Source organism: Sordaria macrospora, chromosome 2 (genome assembly GCF_033870435.1).
Source record: "Sordaria macrospora chromosome 2, complete sequence".
In the NCBI taxonomy this organism is placed as follows: domain Eukaryota; kingdom Fungi; phylum Ascomycota; class Sordariomycetes; order Sordariales; family Sordariaceae; genus Sordaria; species Sordaria macrospora.
In genome coordinates this window covers 5,221,375-5,244,705 of record NC_089372.1, presented here as the reverse complement: position 1 = coordinate 5,244,705, position 23,331 = coordinate 5,221,375, and the positions used below count along the sequence as shown (strand labels likewise).

General features: G+C 53.2%; 7 protein-coding genes across 7 annotated transcripts; 3 read left to right on the top strand and 4 right to left on the bottom strand.

Annotated features, from left to right (window-relative positions):
- Positions 1-9: 9 nt before the first annotated feature.
- SMAC4_08350 (uncharacterized protein) lies at positions 10-5,005 on the bottom strand. Its single transcript, XM_066090785.1, has 5 exons — positions 4,857-5,005; positions 3,687-4,552; positions 1,561-3,544; positions 725-1,437; positions 10-651 (listed from the first exon to the last, which is right to left on the bottom strand). Exons 2-5 carry the CDS (start codon positions 3,689-3,691, stop codon positions 639-641), a joined length of 2,715 nt encoding a protein of 904 aa, XP_065946258.1. The 5' UTR covers positions 3,692-4,552; positions 4,857-5,005; the 3' UTR covers positions 10-638.
- A 2,323-nt stretch (positions 5,006-7,328) lies between these two features.
- SMAC4_08351 (uncharacterized protein) lies at positions 7,329-9,388 on the bottom strand. Its single transcript, XM_003347333.2, has 4 exons — positions 8,790-9,388; positions 8,513-8,719; positions 8,297-8,455; positions 7,329-8,234 (listed from the first exon to the last, which is right to left on the bottom strand). The coding sequence occupies exons 1-4, from the start codon at positions 9,129-9,131 to the stop codon at positions 8,004-8,006; spliced, it is 939 nt and encodes a 312-aa protein (XP_003347381.2). The 5' UTR covers positions 9,132-9,388; the 3' UTR covers positions 7,329-8,003.
- A 133-nt stretch (positions 9,389-9,521) lies between these two features.
- Positions 9,522-13,788, top strand: SMAC4_08352 (uncharacterized protein). Its single transcript, XM_003347334.2, has 5 exons — positions 9,522-10,164; positions 10,220-10,338; positions 10,404-10,984; positions 11,037-11,262; positions 11,318-13,788. Coding segments are annotated over exons 1-5 (3,201 nt in total). The 5' UTR covers positions 9,522-10,162; the 3' UTR covers positions 13,591-13,788.
- A 202-nt stretch (positions 13,789-13,990) lies between these two features.
- Positions 13,991-15,188, bottom strand: SMAC4_08353 (uncharacterized protein). Its single transcript, XM_003347335.2, has one exon. It carries the CDS (start codon positions 14,924-14,926, stop codon positions 14,003-14,005), a length of 924 nt encoding a protein of 307 aa, XP_003347383.1. The 5' UTR covers positions 14,927-15,188; the 3' UTR covers positions 13,991-14,002.
- A 225-nt stretch (positions 15,189-15,413) lies between these two features.
- SMAC4_08354 (uncharacterized protein) lies at positions 15,414-18,765 on the top strand. Its single transcript, XM_066090786.1, has 8 exons — positions 15,414-15,774; positions 15,918-15,993; positions 16,053-16,331; positions 16,386-17,552; positions 17,612-17,695; positions 17,753-17,917; positions 17,994-18,285; positions 18,340-18,765. Exons 2-8 carry the CDS (start codon positions 15,937-15,939, stop codon positions 18,486-18,488), a joined length of 2,193 nt encoding a protein of 730 aa, XP_065946257.1. The 5' UTR covers positions 15,414-15,774; positions 15,918-15,936; the 3' UTR covers positions 18,489-18,765.
- A 214-nt stretch (positions 18,766-18,979) lies between these two features.
- Positions 18,980-20,684, top strand: SMAC4_08355 (uncharacterized protein). Its single transcript, XM_003347337.2, has 2 exons — positions 18,980-19,541; positions 19,811-20,684. The coding sequence occupies exons 1-2, from the start codon at positions 19,169-19,171 to the stop codon at positions 20,578-20,580; spliced, it is 1,143 nt and encodes a 380-aa protein (XP_003347385.2). The 5' UTR covers positions 18,980-19,168; the 3' UTR covers positions 20,581-20,684.
- A 584-nt stretch (positions 20,685-21,268) lies between these two features.
- SMAC4_08356 (uncharacterized protein) lies at positions 21,269-23,313 on the bottom strand. Its single transcript, XM_066090787.1, has 3 exons — positions 22,996-23,313; positions 21,741-22,920; positions 21,269-21,648 (listed from the first exon to the last, which is right to left on the bottom strand). Exons 1-3 carry the CDS (start codon positions 23,180-23,182, stop codon positions 21,477-21,479), a joined length of 1,539 nt encoding a protein of 512 aa, XP_065946256.1. The 5' UTR covers positions 23,183-23,313; the 3' UTR covers positions 21,269-21,476.
- Between the last annotated feature and the right edge of the window lie 18 nt (positions 23,314-23,331).

Genomic DNA, 23,331 nt, shown 5'->3' with positions numbered 1-23,331 from the left:
TTCTCCCAAAGTCCCATCATTTATTGTGTTAAACAAAACCCTATACCACCAGTCAACACCCAACCCAACCACCCACTCCCTCTGACCTCCACTTCCACTTCCACGTTCATATCCACGTTCACGTCCACATCCTTATCATCATCATCATCATCATCAGCCACATTCAGACATGCCCTACCCGCCGTCCCCAACGTAAAGATAATCATCCACAAATGATCTTGTATCATCAATCATATGTCAATCATCTCTCTCATCTCTCATCCCGTCATTCATCATCATCCCAACATCGTGTAGGTACTTTTTTGGTCATGATATTTTCCAACAAACACAAAAAAAGAAAACAAGCGCGTCAGAAAGCCTCCAGGAAGGAGTTGAACGCCTCTGTATCCGCCAAAAGCACACAAAAAGAATATGAGAAAACGTAAGAACCGTCAAAGCAGAGAAGAGGTATCGAAAGCCAAAACCAACAAACAGACAAAACTCGAAAACAATCATAAAGAAAGGGAGGGAATAAGGGGGAGAATCAGCCTGCGATGAAGGCTGAAGACCGGTAGCCGGATGTGTCGACGACGACTAGACAAGCTGCTGACCCGTCGCTGAATCCTGATGTCTACTCGAAAGTAACTCGCTTAGTCTTCTTAGTGCTTCTTTCTATTTTCAAACAACAAGCGTTAGCTTTTCTCTCCTCTCATCGTCATCATTAGGGGAAGGACCGGAAGGATACCTAACAAGGACATACTTCTTACTACTACTACTCTTGACCGGCTTCCCGCCCGCCATCCACCCCAGCACGCTCGCCTTGGTCTCCTTCCTGCTATGGCTGCTCGAATGCTTGCTCTTATGCTGCCTAACCTCGGGCTCGACATCCACAACAATGGCCGCCGGTCTCGGAGGCGGCGCGGCGTGTCTACCACCACCGCCACCACTACCGGGCCAGCCAGGCGGAGGCGGGGGCGGAATAGGACCGCCGCCGCCGCCGCCGCCGGCGCCAAAACCAGGAGGCATGCCCATAGGAGGCCGAGCAGGTTGTCCACCAGGGAACATGTGATGCGCCATTCTATCGCCGTGAGCATCGGGAAGACGAGAAGAAGCGGGAGGAGCGCCAGGGAACATGGGACGGCCAGGAATACCTCCTCCCATGCCGCCGCCGGGGCCACCGGCTCCAAAGCCAGGGGGTAGACCATTGCCGCCGCCCATGCCCATGCCCATGCCCATGCCGTGACCTCCTCCGAGAGGACCGGGCTGGCTGCGAAGGGGCGCTTTGTCCATGGGCCACATCTGCATGGTGATTTGCCAGTCGGGCTCGATGACGCGCTCCCAGACGGAGGGGAGGATGACCTCGCCGTCGGGACCGATCAGGTCGTAGTGGCCTTCTTGGACGTGAGGGCCGATGACGTCGACGTGGAGGAAGGCTTGTTTGATTAATTCTTCCATGCCCTGGACGATCATGTCAACGTTAGTAACTGGCTGGGAAGGAAACGAAGAGGGAAAAGGGGAGGAAAAGGGGAGGAAAAGGGGAGGAAAAGGGGAGGAAAAGGGGAGGAAAAGGATAAGACATACCTGCCACGTCTGACACAGTCGAAAGGGGAAGCTGAACTTGCGGCCTACAGCGTCCTTAAACCTGATAGGGGCCTTATCCTTCTTAAGTTCAGCCTCGTCCTCTTTCTCCTTCTTGGCGGCCTCCTCCGCAAGGATCTTCTTCTTGAGCGCCTCCTCCGCAGCCTTCTTCTCCTCCTCAGCGGCCTTGGCCTTCTCGGCAGCTTCCCGGGCCTTGTTCTCGGCCTCGTCTAGGAGCCGCTTACGCAGTGCCTCCTCCGCCTTCTTGCGGTCTTCCTCAGCAGCCGCCTGCTTCGCCACTTCCGCCTTCTCCTTCTCCATGCGCTCGCGGGCCTCGATCTCCGCCTTCAGCTTGGCTTCGGCCTCGAGGTGCTTCTGCCACTCCTCAAACTCCTTCTGCTTGCGCGCCTTCTCGGCCTCCTCGGCCGCCTTCTTGGCTGCCTCCTCGGCGGCTTTTTCTCGGTCGGCCCGAATGGCGGCAGCGATCTTTTCCTCGGTCTCCTTAAGCGCCCGGTCCAGCCTCGCTTTGGCTTCATCCTCCAGCCGTTTCCGCTCCGCCGCCTCCTCCGCCGCCTTCTTCTCCGCGGCAATCCGCTGCAGCTCCTCCTCGGCGTGCTTCTTCTTGAGTTCCTCCTCCTTGGCCCTTACAGCCGCTTCGATCCGCTGCTTCTCGAGCTCAGCAGCGATCTTGGCCTGCTCCTCCTCGCGCTTGCGCCTTTCCTCGGCAGCCTTCAGCTCAGCCTCGAACTCAGCTCTCGCTTTGCGTTGAGCCTCAGCCAGCGCCTCGGCGTGTTTTCTTTGTCGTTCTTCCTCCTCCTTGCGCGCCTGAGCGGCCTTCTCCTCCGCCGCCCGCTGCGCCTCTTTCACAGCGCGCTCCATCTCGGCGTTCTGCTCCGCCTGGCGCTTCTTCTCCTCTTCGGCGCGCTTGCGGTCCTCTTCCTGCTTTTTGCGCAGCTCCTCCTCGGCCTTTTCGCGGATCTTGCGCTCGATCTCACGGTTCTTCTCCTCTTCTTCTTTGCGCTTCTTCTCCAGCTGGAACTCTTCGAGCTGCTTCTTGAGAGCTTCCATCTCTGGATCGAGCTTCTTCTCCGGGGCTGGGGTTGGCGGCTTGCCCGGGTGTTCGGTGGGTGGTGGCGGAGGGGGCTGGAACATGAGTCCGGCCATGTGGCTGGGCCCGGGAGTGCCGAAGCCCCCGTTGGCACCGTAGTAGCCGAGAGCGCCGGCGGTGCCACCTGGTACGCCGCCTCCTCCGTAGGGCATCATGTCGTAGTGATGGCCGCGCGGGTTATGACCACGCGGGTCACCGTGGCCGCCGAAGTAGTCATCGCCGCCGCCGCCACCACCGCGTCTGGTTCGGGTGAGGGTGTCGTTCATGGGAGAGGGAGCGAATGGGTTGTTGTAGGCGTCATATGGTACCATCTGGTTGTAATGGCTGGGCACGTATCCAGCATGGCTGGGGGCGTAGGCACTGTGTCCCGCGGCGCCACGGCCATAGTAGCCCGGTTGTGAGTGGTGTCCATGGCCGCGCCCTCCATATCCTCCGTACTCTTCCCCGTATTCCGACTCCATGGGGCCAGGAGCCGTCGGGGCGCGATAAGAGTAAGACTGTCTTCCTGCGGGAACGAGATGCCGGCGCGATGCAGATTCACTGCGTTCTAGCAGCCGGGGACTCCGGGCGCTATGGGTACTGTGGGAGCGAGAGTGAGGAGATTGGGGAGGCAATGGTGGCGGATGTCCGTGATGATGGCGAGGATAGTAGTCTGCTGTTGCTGAGGCAGAATCCGAAGGGTCTATTTCGTCGTATTGGTCATCCCAATGGTCTTCTTCGGTGGACTCGTCGTCTGTCACTTCCTCGTCGTCCTCGTCATCGCGGTCTTCGTGACCGTACTGGTATGTGAACTGTGATGAGTCGTATTCGCTCGATGATGTGGTTGAGGAATATGCAGGACCTGGATTATTCACAGTAATGTTGATTGATCGTCGGGTCCTATTCCAGGCGCAAAGAGAAGAAGGAAGGGGTCCGGGGTTAGCTGGTTCCAAGAAGGGAGAACGAACAGACACAGGCCAGGTAATGTGGCGCAGTCGCGATGTAGAATTCGAGGGAAATCGAGGATCCGGACCAGACTTACGACATTGGAAATGTATTTGGGGTATCACCCTTTGCTCGTGACAATCTGCAGGGAGAGAGCCGGAGCAAAGGGAGCAGCGAGAGAGAGTTGCCTAACAGTAGGTAGTCGAAGCACCAACTAGCAAAAGAAGGACCAACAATGTTGGTGCGCTTGAGTGCGGACCAGTGCCGGTACGGTAGTTGCCTTGTTTCCTTGCTTGGGTACTCGAAAGAGTTGGAAGCTGAGGTAAGAGGGTAGCAGGCGAGGAACAGAGACGGGCTGGCAGGAGTGTAAAGCGGAAGGAAGAATGAGCAATGGAGGAGGGTGGGGGAGCGGGAGGGACGATTGAGGGCTCTTCTCAGCTGGCGCTGAAGTGTCTATGACCTGGACTGTTTGGTAACGGAGTATGTAGCGAGTAACAAGACCCGGGCGGTGAGTGAGTGAGTGAGCAACGGGAATGAAGAGCGAACACAACCTGGACGGTGCGGGAAAAGAGACTTGGGAGTGAGTGGTGAGGTGTGGTGGTGGCTTGCGCCTCCCGTGCTATTGCTGGTCGCGGCAGGTTTCTGGATGGACGTGGATGATTGGTCACGTCTTCTCCCTTCTGGTCAATCTCAAGACTGTCCAGAGTGACTCTTCGGTACCCCGTTTGAAGAAGCCGGAGTGAGTAAGCCGAAGTCGAAAGGGTCTCCGTGTTTCACTTGAGAGTTGTTGACTTGAGAATCACAAAGCGCCAGTTCGAGATAGGTAGCTGGACTCTGTTGTTGTTGATTTTCCAGATGGAATCGTTAGTTGTTCTTGAGGCTTGGACAATGGCCGGAATGACAATATGGCTGAGGGGAAGGGTTGCCAGAGATACCGGCAAGGGTGGGTGGAAAATAGGTTGGCTGGGATCAATATCAGGTCAGCATGAAAAAAAAAAACCACATTCACAAGCGACAGCAGACAATGTGGCCGCCGTTTTGATAGCGAACAAGGGATCTAGATCAGATCGACAACGAGGGGAACAACGGCGGGGCAAGCCGATTGTTGAGGAGCTAGGCTCCAGGCTATGTAACAGAGCTGACAAGGGTTAAGAAGGCTCGCGGTTGTCTCAGTTCCATGGGACAGAGGGTTTGGATAGTGGGTGAAAACAGGAAACTGATTCAAAATGGGCTTAACAGTGTAAAGAAGACATGTCTAAAAACGTACCAGATGTTATCTGACAGCACAACGTCGAGTTGATGGTCGAGTATGTACCCTGTGGTCTTGGCTGTTAGTGCCCAGTTGATATTGAGGGGTTGATCAACATCTAGAAGCCTGAGAGGTTCTATAGAATTGTCACAAGAGAGAAGTCTGGGGTAGCGTGGACTGCGGGAAGCCTCTGTCTCGCTAGGCCTCCCGATCTCACGCAAGGGGGGCTGGGCTGGAGGGGGTAGGGAAGAGAGTGAGAAATTTGGGCCAGCCAACAACGACGACAGTGACTGGCGAGTTGCATCCCAGACCGGACCGTCGCTAGATTAGCTGGCCTGTTCCTTGACCTCGTGGGTATAAGAGGTTGACTTTAAATGTTTGTCATCGGATCGGTTCGTGTTGAGCGCTTGGAGAAACTGAACTGTCCCTACGGGTGATTCTTCCCACACCTTCATCATCACACTGGCCCTGAATGGAGCTTCCCCGCGACTTTGCGAACTGGCGATCCCGCCAAGACAGACAGAGGGGCGAACACTTCCCGCTTCTGCTGATAGAGGGCAGCAGAGGGGAAAAGAGAATGCGAGGGCGGTCCGCGAATAGCAGACACTGAAGAAGGAAAGAGGCGTGGTTTAAGATTGACCACGAGGAAGCAATTAAAGAAGATCACCACGTACCGTTGTATTCCTGTAGGATTCCGTGGGTTTCTGGTTGGCCAGCTTTTGCTGCGTGGTGGTTGAGAGTTCGTGGCGATCTCGGCGGCTTGTGTATGCGAGGATGTCTGGAATCTCTCAACTGTTGATGATAGTCGGCATAAGGTTGGCTACTTCTATGGTGTGTGAAACTGTTTTTGGAATTTCAAGTACGTGTGCCTCCTCTTTGGTTTAGTCACAAGACTTGAACCGTATGGGACCACTTGGATCTTGTTAGATGGTCGTAGAGTAGCAGCAGAGGCAAGCACGAGATGTGTTTACGCAGAACGTATGCACAGTCTGTAGTGCAAGGAGGCAGGGAGATGGGGATGCAAAAAGAGCCGCCTAGTATCGAGGGTACAGGGTACTCCGTATGGCAGAACGGATATGTAGAAAGATTTGTTTGGTTGAAGGAGGGCAGACCAGCTGAAGTACACTGCGAGGTAGTGCCGGCGTTGATATTTCGGTTCCAAGGACAGCGGATGTTGCTGTAGGCGGCCGTCTTGCCGTATGTATAGGAATATTTCATACGATCAAACCACTCGCCCTTGCAGAGCAAAAGATGGGAATCCTCCAGCGGGAAGCACTAAGACGGAATTACATACGGCACCCTTCCGTGACGCAAAGCTGGATGATGCTGGAAGAGCCGGGAACAGGTATCGGCGGAGGGGAACACACACAGAGGTGCCTCATGGTTAGGCCTGAGACGGTAGTCGCTGCTGCGTCTCATTCAGCAAGGCTGGGGGAACTGCAGCACGACGGAGACCTTGTGTAAAGGCGGAGCGTGTTGTCCTGCCTGCAGTGCCTAGAAACAGGCAACCCTGCCCTCATCACCCTTACACCAAGCACCGTAGACACCGATAGACATGGCCTTTATCTGACGGGCGCACCCGGCTTTCTAGATTGCCCACGCTTTTCCGTAGTGTGAGTAGACCGTATCTCGATAGTCGTAAACTGACAAATATCACCCATTGGTGACGGTGTCTTTGCAGATACTCGATGCCTTTGTGTCCTGACCGAGTGACTGTACTCATGAGGCAGCAGGAAGACAAGCGGCCAGGCAAATGACTCCATCGTGGAGAGCGAGTGAAAGAGGTGAGAGTTTAGTTTCGGAGGGGCTTGGAGTTAAAGACAGGGGTATCGAAAAGGTTTAGTCCGCTGACGGCAAGGGAACTAAAACTGGGGAGACAGGGGGGATGGTGGGGATGAGCGACGACTTTCCCCTCCGTTGGTGATACCGCCTAAAGATGTTGGTGAAATTCGTGAGTACCAAATGTTCGGTCTTCAGACTTTCAAAAGTGAGTCGATGGTAAAGAGTCTATCTATATGAGTCTTTGGGCAATTGGGGATGTCGTTTATGCAGTCCTAGTCTCCTCTGTCGTTGAGGCTGCGGTGTGATTTTTCTTTCTTTTTTTCTTTTCTTTCTCCGGTTGACTTTCTCAAAGGAGAGAATGGCATGGTGGTGTTCAGTGCAACTTTGGTCGCATGTACGCTAGAGAGTCTCGGCGATGAGGAAACGCCAGCCCCGGAGGCAGAGTCAGAAAGGCGAATATGCTTCTTGTCGAGCAAATTGCCATGATGATGTGGTGATTAAAGATCTGGTTATGTTTTGTTGTTTCACTTGATGGATGCTTGATGGCAGTATCGGCTGCTGTTCCGGATTGCCATGTATAAGCCATCACCGACTCGCCGCCGACCATGCGGCATGGAGGTTGTGAAACCGTTCATGGTGATCTGGGAATTCCATATAATCTCTTCATTCATTACTATTATTACCAATGGCCGCTTTGAAAGACATCATGAGGCAAGGCATCAATTATCGTCAGGGATACCTCGTCTTGAGCCCGTACATGGCGTTGGAGAAAAAACGGAAGATGAGCCAGTGTCCTGGCCTGGGCTGTTGGCCTGGTTGGCCGGTAACCATGTTGCGATACCACGCAATCCGGAGAGCCAATCATATGTCGTTCCGCGCCGAAACCAGGCCGCCAGTTGTGAACATCTTTTTCTGCCCAAAAAATAAAATAAAAAAGTTTCATGAGGGGTTCGGGAGGTTTTGCGACCTGCATCAACGCAACAGTCGCGGGCTTTGGAAGCGTCCTCTTTCTGGTTGGGCTGAGAACGGCGGCGCCGCCCATCTGACCACCAGGCAAAGGTTCGCCTTTGGGCATCTACTGGAGCCACGTGAAGCTGGTTTTCTTGATGCCTTTTCGCTGCCCAAAGACCCACTGCGTCAACTAATGCAGGTAAGAGCCAAAGTACCTCGCAAGGGTACCAATGATGCTCACTCGCTCCCCAGCCATCGTCAAAAGGTCGTTCCGATTGCGACGACGGCTTCCATCACGCCCGGTGGGTTTCGGTAACACGTTCCGATTGTGCCAAACACCATCCATCAAGAGGTCAAAAGAGGCAATGGGCATGTCGAATCGGTCACTGGACTAGGCGCCGTACCGTTTGCCTCGTTCAACGGCATCAAATCTCACCTCTCAATTCCATTTTGTGAGAGCAATTCCCGGGCGACTGCAACCTCACGCTCGTCATAGCCGCGCCAGCCCCTGTCCTTGAGAGTGCTGTGACGAACGATTTCTGAAAGCTTCGCGGTCGCAAGCTCGTCGAGACGCTCGATTTTCTTGAAATCAGGCAGAGTAAACTCGCCATCGTGGGTTTGCTTGGCCTGCTTGGTCTGTTCCTTAAGGAGCCTTGTGGTGACCTGGCGGATGGTCAGCATATCATTCGCATGTTGTTCGTGTATGACGACTATCGGAAACTTACCAGCTTCAGCCCATAGTAACCACGGAGATAGTCGTCGCACAGCTCAATGCTCCGAGCAAACCGCTTGAGGGCCTCGGCCAAGTACTTTCCGTGGGATCCACCACCGTTTCCGGAAGTCGTGGCAGCCATGTACTGCAACTCTCCCAAACGTGCGTGTATCTAGATGGGCTACATTAGTATATGACTTAGGGTGTCGAATAAGAGAGGAGCGCATACGTTCCAGGCATTGGGCGTCAAGAGGAGGACCTCCTCCAACGCGTAGATGGCTTGCGAATACAGCCCTTGTGTGAAGTATAGATCGGACAGCTCAGACCAGGCCTCGGCATCGGTTGGGGAGAAGTCGAGGAGTTGTACGAGAGCCGATGCGGCATCCGAGACGCGGCCCATGGACCGTAGGAGGGCAATCCGGCGCTTCGTGATAGGCTGTAACCACAAAAATGAACTGTTAGCAAATCTCCGGTCCAAGAACAGTTGGCAGACGGTGATGACCCACGATATTGGTGCTATTTCCTTCCAGGATAGCGTCGTATTGTTTGAGAATCGCTTCCAGCTCTCCATTGCCTTGGGCCTGAGCCTCAGACATCAAGCCCCTTAGAGTCATTACCCTCTCATTGTCGGCCCCAAACCGTGCCTCTAGCTGATCCATACATTTTGCGGCAGATTCATCATCGCCGGTTCGGAGGCATGATAGCAGCAGGTTCTCGTATGTTGCCCATTGGTCCACCGTATCGGAGCTTGATGGCGAGCCTGACAAGATAACGGGGGCTTGTTGTGCGAGTTGGAGAGCTGCCGAAGGAGGGAGCTTGGCCGGGTTATAGAGAAGCGAAGGCGCCATTATGTATGTTCGATGCGGTATCTCGGGTCGCGATAGTTCGATGGTAGTGATCGAGATTTAACTTCGGACGAAGGATTACGTCGCTTGTTCTCCTTGGGGTAGGAACAACCGTCAACGGTCGTTGGTGTAGGTCGCAAGCTCAAAAACGACCAATTGGGAGTTTGCGTAGATATTAGCGATATAATTTGAAGTTTTGGGTTAGACCCTTGAGTTGGGAGTGGTCGTCGAGTGGTGGAAGAGGTGATGTTGATGGAGGAAGCTTGATGCTCTCTGGCGTCTTGATAGCGTCAATCCGTAGACGTTGCGCGGCGAGCAGCTGCTCAGGCACTGGATCATGGCTGTGGGGCAAGCATGGAGCTTCTTACACAAGGTCGCACTGTGCCGCAGCTGCTTTTTCAGCGGCAAAGCAGCTAAAAGGACAGTGCGTCTGGGGTATCAGAGGGCAGGCGCATACTGTACGATCCGTCCTTCAGCTCCACCAACTTGACTCCTCCCAGCGCGGGCAGGCAGAGGTCGATTCCGCCAGTGACGTGAGACAGCACGACCACGACGGGGAAGGGTGCCACACTGGGAACCTGGCTTCCCGTCTTCCAGAACTGAACTCCAAACGAAGATCCAGCAACCGTGTTTCGATGACAAGTAAACCCCACGGCGTCAAGACGAGAAGCGCATAGACAACACTCGACCCGGGTGCGCCGACACCACATCTCCAAGCTTCCCCTCTCAAGTACGGCCGCAGCAAGATGCGTCGAGTTGCGATTCAGTCCAAACACCACAACACCTCGTCGCCGTCGCCTCGCCGTATCTCCAGCCTATACTAGACTTCCAGGTCGATTCGCGTCTACACACTCTCGAACCACAAACCATTTTACGCGCCCCTCAACCTTCTACTCTTGTCACCGAATACGACACGAACCAAGCTCCGAAGACCAAGCCCAACCATCGGTTGCGCCGCCAGTGTCCGACCTGGAACTACCATATCATACCTACAACATCTGGAACATCAGCAGTTGACCACTACAACCGCAACCATGTGCGTCAAGCTCCAGCTTCCGTCTACACGAATCGACTTAGCTGATGCCCCTTAGGTTCGAAAAGTCACTGTACGACCTCATCCGAGGTCTGCGTAACCACAAGGGAAACGAAAAGGAGTACATCCAGAACTGTCTGAAAGAATGTCGTTCCGAGATTAAAAGCCAGGATATGGGTTCGTCTCTCTTCGGTTCACTTCTGTGTTTTGCGCCCATCACTTTCACTAACAGCTACGCAAAGATGTCAAGGCCACGGCCCTACTCAAGATCATATACCTAGAGATGAACGGCCATGACATGTCCTGGGCCTCCTTCCACGTCCTCGAGGTCATGTCCTCGCCTAAATACCACCAGAAGCGCGTTGGATATCTCGGCGCCGTCCAGAGCTTCAAGACCGATACCGAAGTGCTCATGCTAGCCACCAACCTCCTCAAGAAGGACCTCTCGGCCTCCTCTCCAATAGTCATTTCGCTCCCGATTGCGGCGCTTCCACATATTATAACGCCATCTCTCGCCCTCTCCGTACTAGCAGATCTGCTACCGCGCCTTAGCCACTCGCATGCGGCTATCAGGAAGAAGACCATCGTTACACTATACAGGCTAGCCTTGGTATACCCAGAGACACTCCGAGCAGCATGGCCCAAAATCAAGGAGCGACTTATGGATAAGAACGAGGACCCGAGCGTTACAGCGGCGATTGTGAACGTGGTGTGTGAACTAGGCTGGCGGAGGCCCCAGGATTTCTTGCCTTTGGCTCCGCGCCTGTTCGAACTATTGGTTGATGGGGGTAACAACTGGATGGCGATAAAGTTGATCAAACTGGTAGGAGGAAACCCAGCCTTTAAACCCAAAGTCTCTTTGCTAATTTGCGTAGTTTGCAACCCTCACCCCTCTAGAACCGCGTCTCGTTCGTAAGCTTCTGCCGCCCTTAACCGATCTGATCCGAACAACGCCAGCAATGTCTTTGTTATACGAGTGCATCAACGGTATCATCCAAGGGGGAATTCTCGGAGATTCGGAAGACGACGGAAGGGAGGAAATTGCCAGCCTTTGTGTTTCAAAGCTTCGTGGCATGATCACTTTCAATGGCGATGCAAATTGTGAGTACACTTCTCTGAATGGTTGTAATGCGACTCTAACCTGTCTTGCGTCTAGTAAAATATGTGGCTCTTTTGGCCTTTAACCGGATCGTGGTCACACACCCGTTCCTTGTTGCCCAACAAGAGGACGTGATTATGGAGTGCATCGACAGCGAAGATATTACCATTAGGATAAAGGCCCTTGACCTGGTACAAGGGATGGTCAGCAGCGATAACCTGATGTCCATTGTCAGCCGGCTTATGAGGCAGCTCAAGACATCTTCCAGCTCGAACAATGACCAGTTAGACGATCTGTCAACCGACTCGAGCGAAGAAATGGGCGCTGAACGGCGGTCTCGGAAGAGAGATGAGGCCCCTCCTCTCCCCGAAGACTATCAGATCGACGTTATTGGCAGGATCCTGAAGATGTGCTCGCAAAACAACTACTCCAGTGTGGTCGACTTTGACTGGTACATTGACGTACTAACACAGCTCATCCGGATTGCTCCTGCGTCTCGTAAGGAGATTGACTTGGACGGTATAGCACTGGGAGCGAAATCTGCCACAGCCGACATCTCGGAGAGCATCGGTAATGAGCTCAGAAATGTGGCTGTCAAGGTGAAGGCCGTGAGAGTTGCCGCTGTCCGAGCTGCCGAACTTATTATCGCAAAGTTGACGATGGAATCAACTTCCCATCAGGTGACATCAGGCTCACTTAAGCCTGTTGCTTGGATCGCCGGAGAATACGCATATCAGCTATCAAACCCAAGCGACACACTCAATCACTTATTACAGTTAATACCGCGCATCAGACCTCCAGAGGTTCTCGCAACCTGCTTGCAGGCCTCCATGAAGTTGTTCGCGCTCATTGCTGGAAACGACCAAACATACTGGACAGCAGAACGAAAGTCGATGGTATCACTACTCATGGCGCGGGTCATTCATACTTATGAGCCCCTAATCACCCATCCATCTCTTGAGGTCCAGGAACGGGCGGTGGAGTTTACCGAGCTCCTGAAGCTCACGGCCGAGGCAGCATCGGCACAAGCGCCATCAACGGACGAACTGCAACAAGACCCACCACTCCTTCTCACACAAGCGATACCATCTCTCTTCCAAGGTTGGGAGTTAAACTCCGTTGCAGTTGGCGCTCAGCTGAACGTCCCAATGCCGGAGGGCCTGGACTTGGACGAACCTATTCATCCCAACCTCGGCAGTCTGCTGGCACAAGCAGACTCGTTGATGCTTCCCATCCAGGAAGACGATGAGTTCGCGGCTTACTACAACGAAAAGGCCGCCCCAACCAGCATATCCAGCGAGCCAGCAATCAACAGACTAAGGGATGCACCCGAGACAGCATCCTCCGGTTCCTACCAGCAAGCGACGGAGGATAGCTACCTCGACGCCGACATCATTGCCCGTCGGAAGGCCGAACGGGCAGAGCGTAACCGCGACGACCCCTTTTACATAGGCGGCCTAGGCAGTCCCTCTCGCTCACAAGGCACTTCCACTCCAATACACAACATCCTGCAAAACGAAAATGGTCCGGACCTCGATATCGACTCCATTCCTATCATGAAGCTCGACCTTGGCGCCATCAGTTCCTCCGGCGTCGGCGCTCCCGGATCATACCAGCAACCCAAAGCACCCAAATCACGTCCACAAATCGTTGTCGCAGCAGACGAGACGCTGGTCGGCAGCCGTCCTTCCACCCCGCGAACCGGAAGTCAACACGACTCCGACCCCGATCCTCCCAGCGCCAGCGCCAAATCTCGTGCAGCAAAGAAGCTTAAGCAATCCCTTTTGCAGGTTGACTCGAGCCACTTGCGCAACCTCAGCCTCGAAGCCAGCCAGTCTGACGATCCAGGTACCTTGCCGCACGAGAAGCTGGCGGAGACCGATGAGGAAATGGCAAAGGCCATGAAGGAAGTCCAACGACTAAGACTGGAAATGCAGAGGGCTAACGAGAGGATACAAGTCGCTCAGGGTGTCCCGATGGAGGGGGTAGTGGTGAAGAGTAAGAAGAAGAAGAAGGATAAGGATGGCGAGAAAGAAGGGAAGAAGGGAAAGAAGGCCAAGGCGAAGGTTGAAGGGGGTGATGGGGCAGATGACGAAAAGGAGAAGAAGGTCAAGAAGAAGAAGAAGGCGACAGAGGGAAGTCAAGAAGATGTGGCGGTAGAAGGAGGACCAGTTGGTGGAGAGGGTGATGCGGTGGCGGTTAAGAAGAAAAAGAAGGACAAGGAAGGGACGGTTAAGAAGAAGAAGCCGAAGAGAATTATACAGCTTGATGATGATGAGACGGGGGCTGGGGCTGGAAATGGAGAGGGAGTTGAAGCTGGTGAGCCATAGGTTTTAAGACAAGATAGAGGGTAGAACGGATGAAAAAGAGCACAAGGGATGAACTTAATTAATGGTTATGAAGCTGCGTGCATGATGACCCTTTTCTCCTGCTGTTAGATTTGTTGGTGACGATGCCCATCTATCTATGTAATCCCAAATAATGATAATACAAGGCTATATGACGAAAGCAATGAATGCCGCGAAGCCATCCTTCTAGTCTGGTCTAATCTATTCCTCTTAACCCAAACTCCTCCTCCAGTGTAGGTCAGAACTCCAAGGGGCCAGTCGGCTACTACCGTGCCCTATCACCCGATATATAGTTTCCTGTCACCGGTAACTCCTCAGGCAGGCAGGCAGGCACTTCACCACCAACCCCTTAATCTCTCCCTCTCTCCATCCCTTCTCACTAGCCAGGTTGGTATCACCTCCTCCAAGTCCTCCTAGCCCTCTCCTCAAAAGCCTCCACCATCTCATCCACCTTCTGCCCCGCCAACTGTCCAACCGCAAGCCCCAGCGCGGGATTCGCAAACTTGAACCTGACACTCAGGGCCACCTCCGTCCACTTATCTCCTCCCTCTTGGTTTTTTATCCCTCCCGGGGCCGACACAGACCTAACAGTCCACCTCGTGACCAAACTCTCAAACAGCCCTTCCATCTTCTCCGTATCTGAAGTCGAAGAAGAGGAGTAGCCGAACCTCTGGAGGACAGAAGACGGGATGGTAGTGCTGGCATTACCGCTGACTGCTTCTACGATCCCCATACCTTGTCCGGAGCCGTCGTCTGGTACGCAGTATACTCGGGAAGAGTAGGATTCTGTGAAAGGGCCCCAACCTACTGTTAGGTCACCGCGGGATGGCCATTTCTGTTTCTTCCCCGCTGTTACCCCCTCCCCCGTTTGTCCCCCCTCGTGACCGGCTGCAGGTATTGACTCTGGAGCAGTAGCCCACGCAGTAACCACACTCCGACTACAATGCGGCAAAAACTGATCGTAGCAAGAAACGTCCGCGATCAAATTGTAGAGGTGCGAAGGCGGGTAAGGGAGGATGCGGCGGGCGCGGAGGACGGTTTCTGGCGCGCCTTTGTTTCCGTTGGGAGAGGCATTGTTGAGGGCTGAGGCGGCGGAGGATACGGCGGAGAGGAGCCAGGAGGAGTAAGGGCGGGTGGTCGTAGTTGTGGTGGTGGTGGTAAGTGGTGGCCGGCGCGTGTGTGAGGGTGTGGGTTTGTTGTTGAAAGAGTTGTTGGTTGTGGTGGTGAGGGAGGAAAGAGATCGGACGGCGCTCGTTCGGGGTATGAGAAGGCGACGGGTTGCGCTTGGAGGGACGAGGAGGGTTGGTCGTGGTGGCATTTTGTCGAGGGATAGTCCGGGGGACTATGAAGGAGGTAGAGGTTCGAACGGTCGAGGTAGTTGGTTTGCGCCGCGGTGATTTGCAGTTCGGGAGGGTGTTACGGTTCGGAGTGCAAACGGAGTGGTGGAGGTTGATTGTTGCGGTTTTCGAGACGGGCTTCTGTGGAGCTTGAAGTAATTAGGGAGAAGAGAAGGATGAGGAGGTTCGTGGAGGTTGTGGAAGGGTGGCGACTGGGCGTACCCGAATGCGCCGGAATAAACAAAGCTGGGAACTTTTTGAAGCCATTCCCGTCGCAATTCGGGGAATTCGTCCCGAGGTCGGGGTTACAATATTGCTATTTCAACTGTGCTCATACCGTGCCTGAGTACGCGCTGTAATGCCGCTGCATGAGAATGCACGTGGCGGTGGAATGTTATCTCGGGGTTGTCCAACGTTGGGAGTTTGCTATTCAAACCATGTATTTAGCCAAACATAGCACCTTTGCGGGGTACCTGATCTACGAGTGGACCTCAACTTGGGATTGGAGTTGATTACGGCGAGATCGTTATGATACCAGAGCGAATGAAGAATATGTAATAACTTTGGGAATGTAAACTGTCAAACAGAGAGCATTCCCGTACGGTACTTAGCGAAGAAAGGTTGATGGTGATAAGAGACGCTATGATGCCGAATCTTTTCCGGTTACTAACAACGGACAGGCTGTGATGCGGATCCGTCCCATCTTCCACTGAGACCCCAGTCGTCCCCGTTCACGGCCCTCATCAAGAACGTCATCCGAACCTCAGAAGGGACGGGCCGTGATACTTTGGTAAACCAGCTGGTCTTGGGTCCTTAGGTCCTCTTTCAGGTAAGTCCACCATTTTCTTTGCAGGAACACCATCGCCGAGGGCTTTATGACTCAACCCGGCTGCCCTGCACTTCCAGTCGTCATCTACCTTCTGCAACCCCTCACTTTGAGGTTCTTCTCTTACACATTGTTGTCGACAGCAGAACCGATCCGTCTTCAAAAATGGGAGGTCACCTGGTGACGGTTGCGACCTGCAGTCTGAACCAATGGGTTCTGGATGTAAGTTAAGCACTTGAAATTCCATATATCTACAGGGCAATCCTAACTCAAACAAACAGTGGGAGGGAAACCTTCAGCGCATCGTCGAGAGTATTCATCTCGCCAAGAAGGCCGGTGCTAGACTTCGTGTCGGTCCTGAGTTGGAGATATGCGGTTACTCGAGTTTGGATCACTTCCACGAGCTCGATGTCTACACCCACAGTCTGGAGATGCTCCGCAAGCTCCTGGAGGATGAGAGCTGCCATGACATCCTTATCGACGTCGGTCTTCCGATCCTTCACAGGAACATCAGATATAATGCCCGGGCCATCCTGCTCAACGGCAAGATCCTGTTGATTGTAAGTATACCCATGATTTTCATACCGCTTACTGCTTGCTAACGACCATAACAGAGACCCAAGATGTGGCTTGCCAACGATGGAAACTACAGAGAGATGAGACACTTCACCCCATGGATGCGTCCCAGAGAAACCGAACTGTTCCACCTCCCCAAGATCCTCCAGGAAACCCAAGGCGAGACCCACGTTCTCTTCGGAGATGCCGTCATCTCCACCCCCGAGACAGCTTTTGGAGCTGAAACCTGCGAAGAGCTCTTTACCCCCAAGGCTCCTCACATCGACATGGCTCTTGACGGTGTTGAGATTATTACCAACAGCAGTGGCTCCCACTTCACCCTGCAGAAACTCGATGTCCGCCTCAAGCTTATCATGGAGGCAACTCGCAAGTCAGGTGGTGTTTACCTCTATGCCAACCAACAAGGCTGTGACGGTGAACGTCTCTACTTTGACGGCTGCGCCATGATTATCGTTAACGGTGAAATCGTCGCCCAGGGCTCGCAATTCAGTCTCAACGATGTCGAAGTGGTCACTGCCACTGTCGATCTGGAGGAAGTCAGAGCATACAGGTCTTCCATCTCGCGTGGTTTGCAAGCAGCCACTTCGAATGCCAAGTACCAGCGGATCCAGACCTCGTTCGAGCTCAGCCCTGAGGATGAGGATACCGACATTTGGAAGAAGCCCACCCTTCCCAGGCCGCCGAGGTATCACTCAGTCGAGGAAGAGATTGCTCTCTGCGGTGGCTGCTATCTCTGGGATTACCTCCGAAGATCTGGAACAGCTGGTTACTTGGTTCCCCTAAGCGGAGGTATCGACTCTTGCGCCACGGCGACCCTCGTCTTCTCCATGTGCCGCATCGTCATCCAAGCCATCGAAGACGGCAACCAGCAAGTCATTGAGGATGTCAAGCGCATCTGCAAGTACGGCAAGGAAGGCGAACTTCCCAAGACTCCCCAGGAGCTCTGCAACCAGGTTTTCACCACCATCTACATGGGCATGAGCAAGCAGAGCTCTGCTGAAACCCGTGGACGTGCCAAGGAGCTTTCCGAGGCCATCGGTAGCTACCATGTTAACCTCGACATAGACGAGGCGTATGAGGCGCAGAAGAAGCTTATTGTCCAGACGACGGGCTTTGATCCCAAGTTCAAGGTTCATGGCGGTACGGTTCAGGAGAACTTGACGTTGCAGTGCTTGCAGGCTCGTATTAGGATGGTTACCGCTTATGTATGTCCTTCGCCCAGCTCCAGTGACAAGCATAGAGGTATACTGACAATATCATATAGGAATTTGGCCAGATTCTCCCCACTGCTCGTGGCAGGCCCGGTGGTGGAAGTCTGTTGGTTCTTGGAAGTGCTAACGTTGGCGAGGTAAGTCCGGCACGTCCATCGAATATGCGAGTTAACATATACTGATCCTTGTGACAGAGTCTTCGTGGTTACTTGACCAAATATGACTGCTCTAGTGCCGACATCAACCCCATTGGGTCAATCGACAAGGCAGACTTGAAGCGCTTCATTGCCTGGGCCGAAAAGGAGTTTGACCTTCCTTGCTTGCACGGTTTCTTGACGGCTGTTCCTACTGCTGAGCTGGTAAGTAATTTCAGATCTTCGATTTGCTCGGCACTCCAAACTTGAACTCCAATGCTAACCACACCTTGTATTACAGGAGCCCATCACCCAAGAATACGTCCAAAGCGACGAGGCCGACATGGGAATGACCTACGCCGAGCTAACAGTCTTCGGCCGTCTTCGGAAGCTGAACAAGCTTGGTCCCTATGCCATGTTCCAGCGTCTTGTCCACGACTGGAGTGCGGACCGTGAGAAGGTCGAGGGTGACGAGGCGCCTTTCTATACTCCGAGACAGGTTGCCGAGAAGGTCAAGAGGTTTTTCCACTTCTATGCCATTAATAGGCACAAGATGACTACCCTTACTCCTGCTTTACATTGCAACGATTACTGTAAGTTGACCCCATGGTCCGAATGTGGAAGAAACCAAGGCTGACATATCGTAGCACCGGACGACAACAGATTCGACCTTAGGCCGTTCTTGTATCCCCCCTTCTGGAAGAGCTGGAGCTTCAAGAGGATCGATATGGAGCTTGAGAAGATTGAGAAGAAGAGGGAGGAGCGCGCGGCAGGCAAGGGCAAGGAGGCTGCTTAGGATTTGCGACTACTCAACTAGATAGAATGTTCAGTAGTTTGCAAATGAAGTCGAATAAGTACACCAAAAAGTTCATCGACGACTAATTTGAACGCACCACCGCTGGGGCTGGCAGCTGCCGTGGGAGTTGGGACGCGAAGCTTGGATGCTTTAGTTGAGGAAGGAACGAGGGATTATGCCTAGCTCACGCACTTGGTCCTCGGTCCCCCTCATCATCGTTGGCCATCGCATTTCCAGCTAAATAGAAAATTCAAGGTCATATTTTAAATCACTTCCAAGCATTCGACCATCAGTTCACTCCAATCCAGACAGGCAAGTGAAGGACAGCTTCTTGATGTGATACTCCCCACGGTCATTCAAGGGTTAGGGTAGATAAGGATAGGGCACTGAATCAGTGCCCGTACCCGCCATGTGCAAAGTTGGGTGGACCCCGCGCAGCCCCAATTGGCCCCACAGGCTCTGGACCATTTTTGTACTTTTTGGCGTTTTGAAATTTGCAAATCTTTTCTCCTCCTCTCCTCCTCTTCATTCTTCGTTCCTTCCGCGGTTCGAGAACCAGCACGATATGCTGCACCAACCTTACAACAAAGCCAGTGCCATTCAATGACGAGTGGTGATTGTTAGCTGCATCTTTTTACCAGTGCACTAACCAGGATCCTCCAACATCATTGTCCTTCGCCATGGCATCGAATGGCGTCGTCGCTCCTGTCGCTTCTTCAGAGGCACAGGTTGTCGCCGATGAGCAACAACAACAGCAGCCCGAGCAACAGCTCACTGCCCAGATCTCCAAGCTCGAAATAGCCGAGGAGAACCAGCAGCAGCAGCTTGAGCAGCAGCAAGAGGACCAGCAGGCTCCCCATCGGTCCCACGATCCCCAGTTCAACCAAAAGCGCAGCGACCCGTTTCAGTTCGGATCTCGCTACCTGCAGGAGCAGGACGACGTCTTTGAGTTCAACGCGTGGGACCATGTCGAGACTGATGACGCATACAAGGAGTATGCTGAACAGCAGTACGAGATGCAGCGCAATGCGCCCGTCTCGGACTTTGACAAGCGTAAGTTTACCATCCATATTTTGTTCCTCCCCAATGGTTCACACTAAGAGAGAGGGGTTCATCCCAATTGCACCTTCTCTCTCTTGGGCTTCCGTGATGATTTACAATCATAGCATAGTTCATCTGAATATTTTATGAAGACAACTGTAGCATATATAGTCTTTCGCTCCCATCTGACTGTTGCCCTTACCATTGGGTTTCTTTAACACAACAAGTTGCTGTCATTCAGACATTGGAGCAGTCTGCTAACTCAACTTGCCACAATACAGATCGGTTCAACTCGGACCCTGCAAAGTGGTGGAACCAGTTCTACAAGAACAACACCGCCAACTTCTTCAAGGATCGCAAGTGGCTTCAGCAGGAGTTTCCCATCCTGGACAAGGTCGCTTCTGAGGGATATGGTCCCTGCACCCTCCTCGAAATAGGAGCCGGCGCGGGCAACACGGCCTTCCCCATCCTGTCCAAGAACAAGAACCCCGAGCTAAAGATCCACGCCTGTGATTTCTCCAAGAAGGCCGTCGAGGTGATGCGCTCGCACGAGGCCTACAACACAGACCAGATGCAGGCCGACGTGTGGGATGTGGCCGGCGACGAGCTGCCCCCTCACCTCGGGGAGAACTCGGTCGACGTCGCCCTCATGGTGTTCATCTTCTCTGCATTGTCCCCGTTGCAGTGGAAGAAGGCCGTCGAGAATGTGTACCGCGTGCTCAAGCCCGGCGGTGAAGTGTGCTTCCGTGACTATGGAAGAGGAGACCTGGCCCAGGTCCGCTTCAAGAAGGGTCGTTACCTTGACGAGAACTTCTACATTCGTGGTGACGGCACCCGCGTCTACTTCTTTGAGAAGGACGAGCTGGCCGATATCTGGTCTGGCAAGCTGTTCACCAAGGACAGCGAGGTCGAGGACGCGTCTGAGCCTGATATCCGCTTCGTGATTGAGGACCTTGGTGTCGATCGTAGATTGCTCGTCAACCGCGCAAAGAAGCTCAAGATGTACCGCTGCTGGTTGCAGGGTCGCTTCAGGAAGCCTTTGCCGCAGTAGTAGAAGAATAACAAAACAACTGATACCCATTCTACATTACCTTTTGCGTTCCTCTTGCTATTCAATGTGATTGTCCTGTCGATTCTCTTGATACTTCTAGTGGTGTTGCTCCTATTCCTGTAGCCCGAGGTTGTCAACAGGCGAGCGAAGATAACACCAGCTCACTCCGGTATTTATCCGTCCCTTCAGATATCTCACACTCCAGGGCATATCTATGGTAGGTATATAAGCACCCATCCCCCTTTGACCAAACACATCCACGACAACGACAACACGACAACGACATAATACATACGACCATAGGCACTTTGGGAAAACTCGGGATCCCGTCAGCTCGCCGATCGATAAGCCAGTGACCGCCAGGCCAGTAGTCGGTTCGGTGACGACCGGTGAATAACCTGGTGTTGTATGTCCTCTTTTTTGGCCTTTGGCTTCTGGGTTGTTCTTTCCTTCTTGTTTTTGGGACGTTGGTGTGGTTGGGTAAGGAAGGCGCGTTGAAGTTGGCTTCTGGGTATTCATGTGGTGCTTCCTGTGCTCATCGTCAGTGCTGGAAATCCAACACGGTCAACGGGTATGATTGTATCTCTTCATGGGGTGTCATGTTAGAACTACAAGAAGTTGATCATGTCCATTAAGCGCAGTTAATACATACGTTCATCGAAGCAATAAATATTTTTTTACACATCTTCGTTGCATTTACACAAGTGTTATATACAGCCCTCGCTATGTCGCCTGAACGCCAGAAGAAGAACAAGAATAAAAGCCATAAGAATCCTCCCTATCCTGTCCCATGCCCGCATACAGTATACAGGGAGAGATCTTGATCCAAGCCAGACAATAAGTTTGCCCCTTTTCTTGTCATCCATCCACGAAAACCACTCATGGTCATAATATCTTCAACCCTCCATCTTCACATCCCCTTGTCCCGACATCTTCCCCATATTCTTCAGCAGATAACTCCGCTTAAAGTACTCATTCGGATGGACAATCGTCTCCAGCTGCGCCGCAGTCATGATTCCGTCGTCCTTGGCCTTTTTTAGTTCTTCCTTGTGGAGGTGTTCGAAGACCCTGTTTTTGTTCCATGTTAGTCACCATCACCAAAATCTCTCAACCCCAAGAAGAAAAAAAAGGAGAGGAGAGGAAAGAAAAATAAAACATACCGATTACAAGCCATATGAAACTTCTGCTTCTCCTTATCCTCCTTAACCCCATTCAGCACCCCCCTATCTGTAACGCCCATGCCCTGCTGCAACAGCGTCTGCAGATTCTCCATGTTAAAGTGTCTATACGGACACCCGTGCGCCTCTCCGGGGCCAGGCGGGTGTTCGGTAAGAATCTTTTGGCAAGAGTATGGACTGTAACCGCCTCCGCGCCGATTACTATCGCCGCCGACGTCGCCGTAGGTATGTCTGACATTATACCGGTACTCTTTGTTGAACGTGTCATCTGTTATCTTGCTGAAGCTCTGGCGCCAGAAGAGAAGGCATTCTTCCAGGTTGAGACCGATTCCCTTCAGGAATAACGTGTATTGTAGCCGACCGTAGTGTTTCAAATGCGCGTCGCGACGAAGTGTACGGTGGAGGTGCGACATGCAAGCCGGGAAATGGTGGTTAGCCACCAGCGTGTCGATGTTTCTTGCTGAGATATCCGCTGACGAGATAGCGGATGAAGTGCCGACATACGAAGCGTCGGGCGTGATAAAGTTCTTGCTCAAGTGCGCCAGGATCGGGGTAAGGCGGTCGTCCTCGTCTAATCTGGGGAGTGCCCGGGCAGTGAGTTCGAGCTGTCGCTCCAACCGGGAAGAGAACTCCGAAACGACCATCGCTTGTTGTTCACGCGCGGGAACGTAGGCGTACCCTTGCTGCAAAAAGACACGACGTTGTTCGACGAGTTCGGGCACGCGCGTCCAGTCGACTTTGCACCACGTTTGGTCTTCTTCGTATGACTGTCCTCCACCTCCTCCGCCCTTTTTGTTGAAGGCGGCAGTCGCTGCCAGTTCGGAAGCTAGCTCGCGCTTTTCATCGTCGGAAACAGTCTCCCAGTCGAGGTTAAGTGAGTTGATAAACGCCGTGCGCTCGCGGCCATCGTCGGTGTTCAGGCGCATGCGGAAAAGCATGGTTTCCACGCGGGTGAAGCGCCGCCTGAGGTCCTCTGTAGACGCAAATGCGAGGCGCAGGATGAAGTGGCTGTAGTGATCCTTTTGTCGCTGGGCGAAGAGCTGAGAGGAGGAGGAGCTGTTGGTGTCGAGGGGGAGGTATTTGTCGAGTAAAGGCTTCATGTGCGAGGCTGTCTCGGCGGGGGTTTTGTTACGGAAGGAACAGGCTTCGAGTTCGGCGAGGACTGTGATGATGCTAACAGTTAGAGAGACATGTGGATGGAGAGCTAGAGTTAGAGTTGAAAGTAGGAAGGACATACTTCGTAACCTATCAATGGCCCATTGTTCAAACTGCTCGATGGTGATGTCTGCTGTGGGAGGGGTCGAGTAGAAGTTGAGACGATGGGGGTAACCGGTGTCCTTGTAGGCGGCTTCTGCGAACTGTTTCTTGCGGTGGTCGAGATTACGCCTTTTGGGGTCGATCCGGCTGACGTTTGATCGTAGCATGATGAAAACTTGCTATGTTGTGGCTGTCTTCCAGCCTCTTTCTTAGACCTGGGACGCTGTGGGTTTGGATGTCGTGGGCTGGTGATGGGGTTTGGTCTGGGAGACGCGTCTAAAGTTGCTGAGACGCGCAGCTCTTGGAAAATCAATTA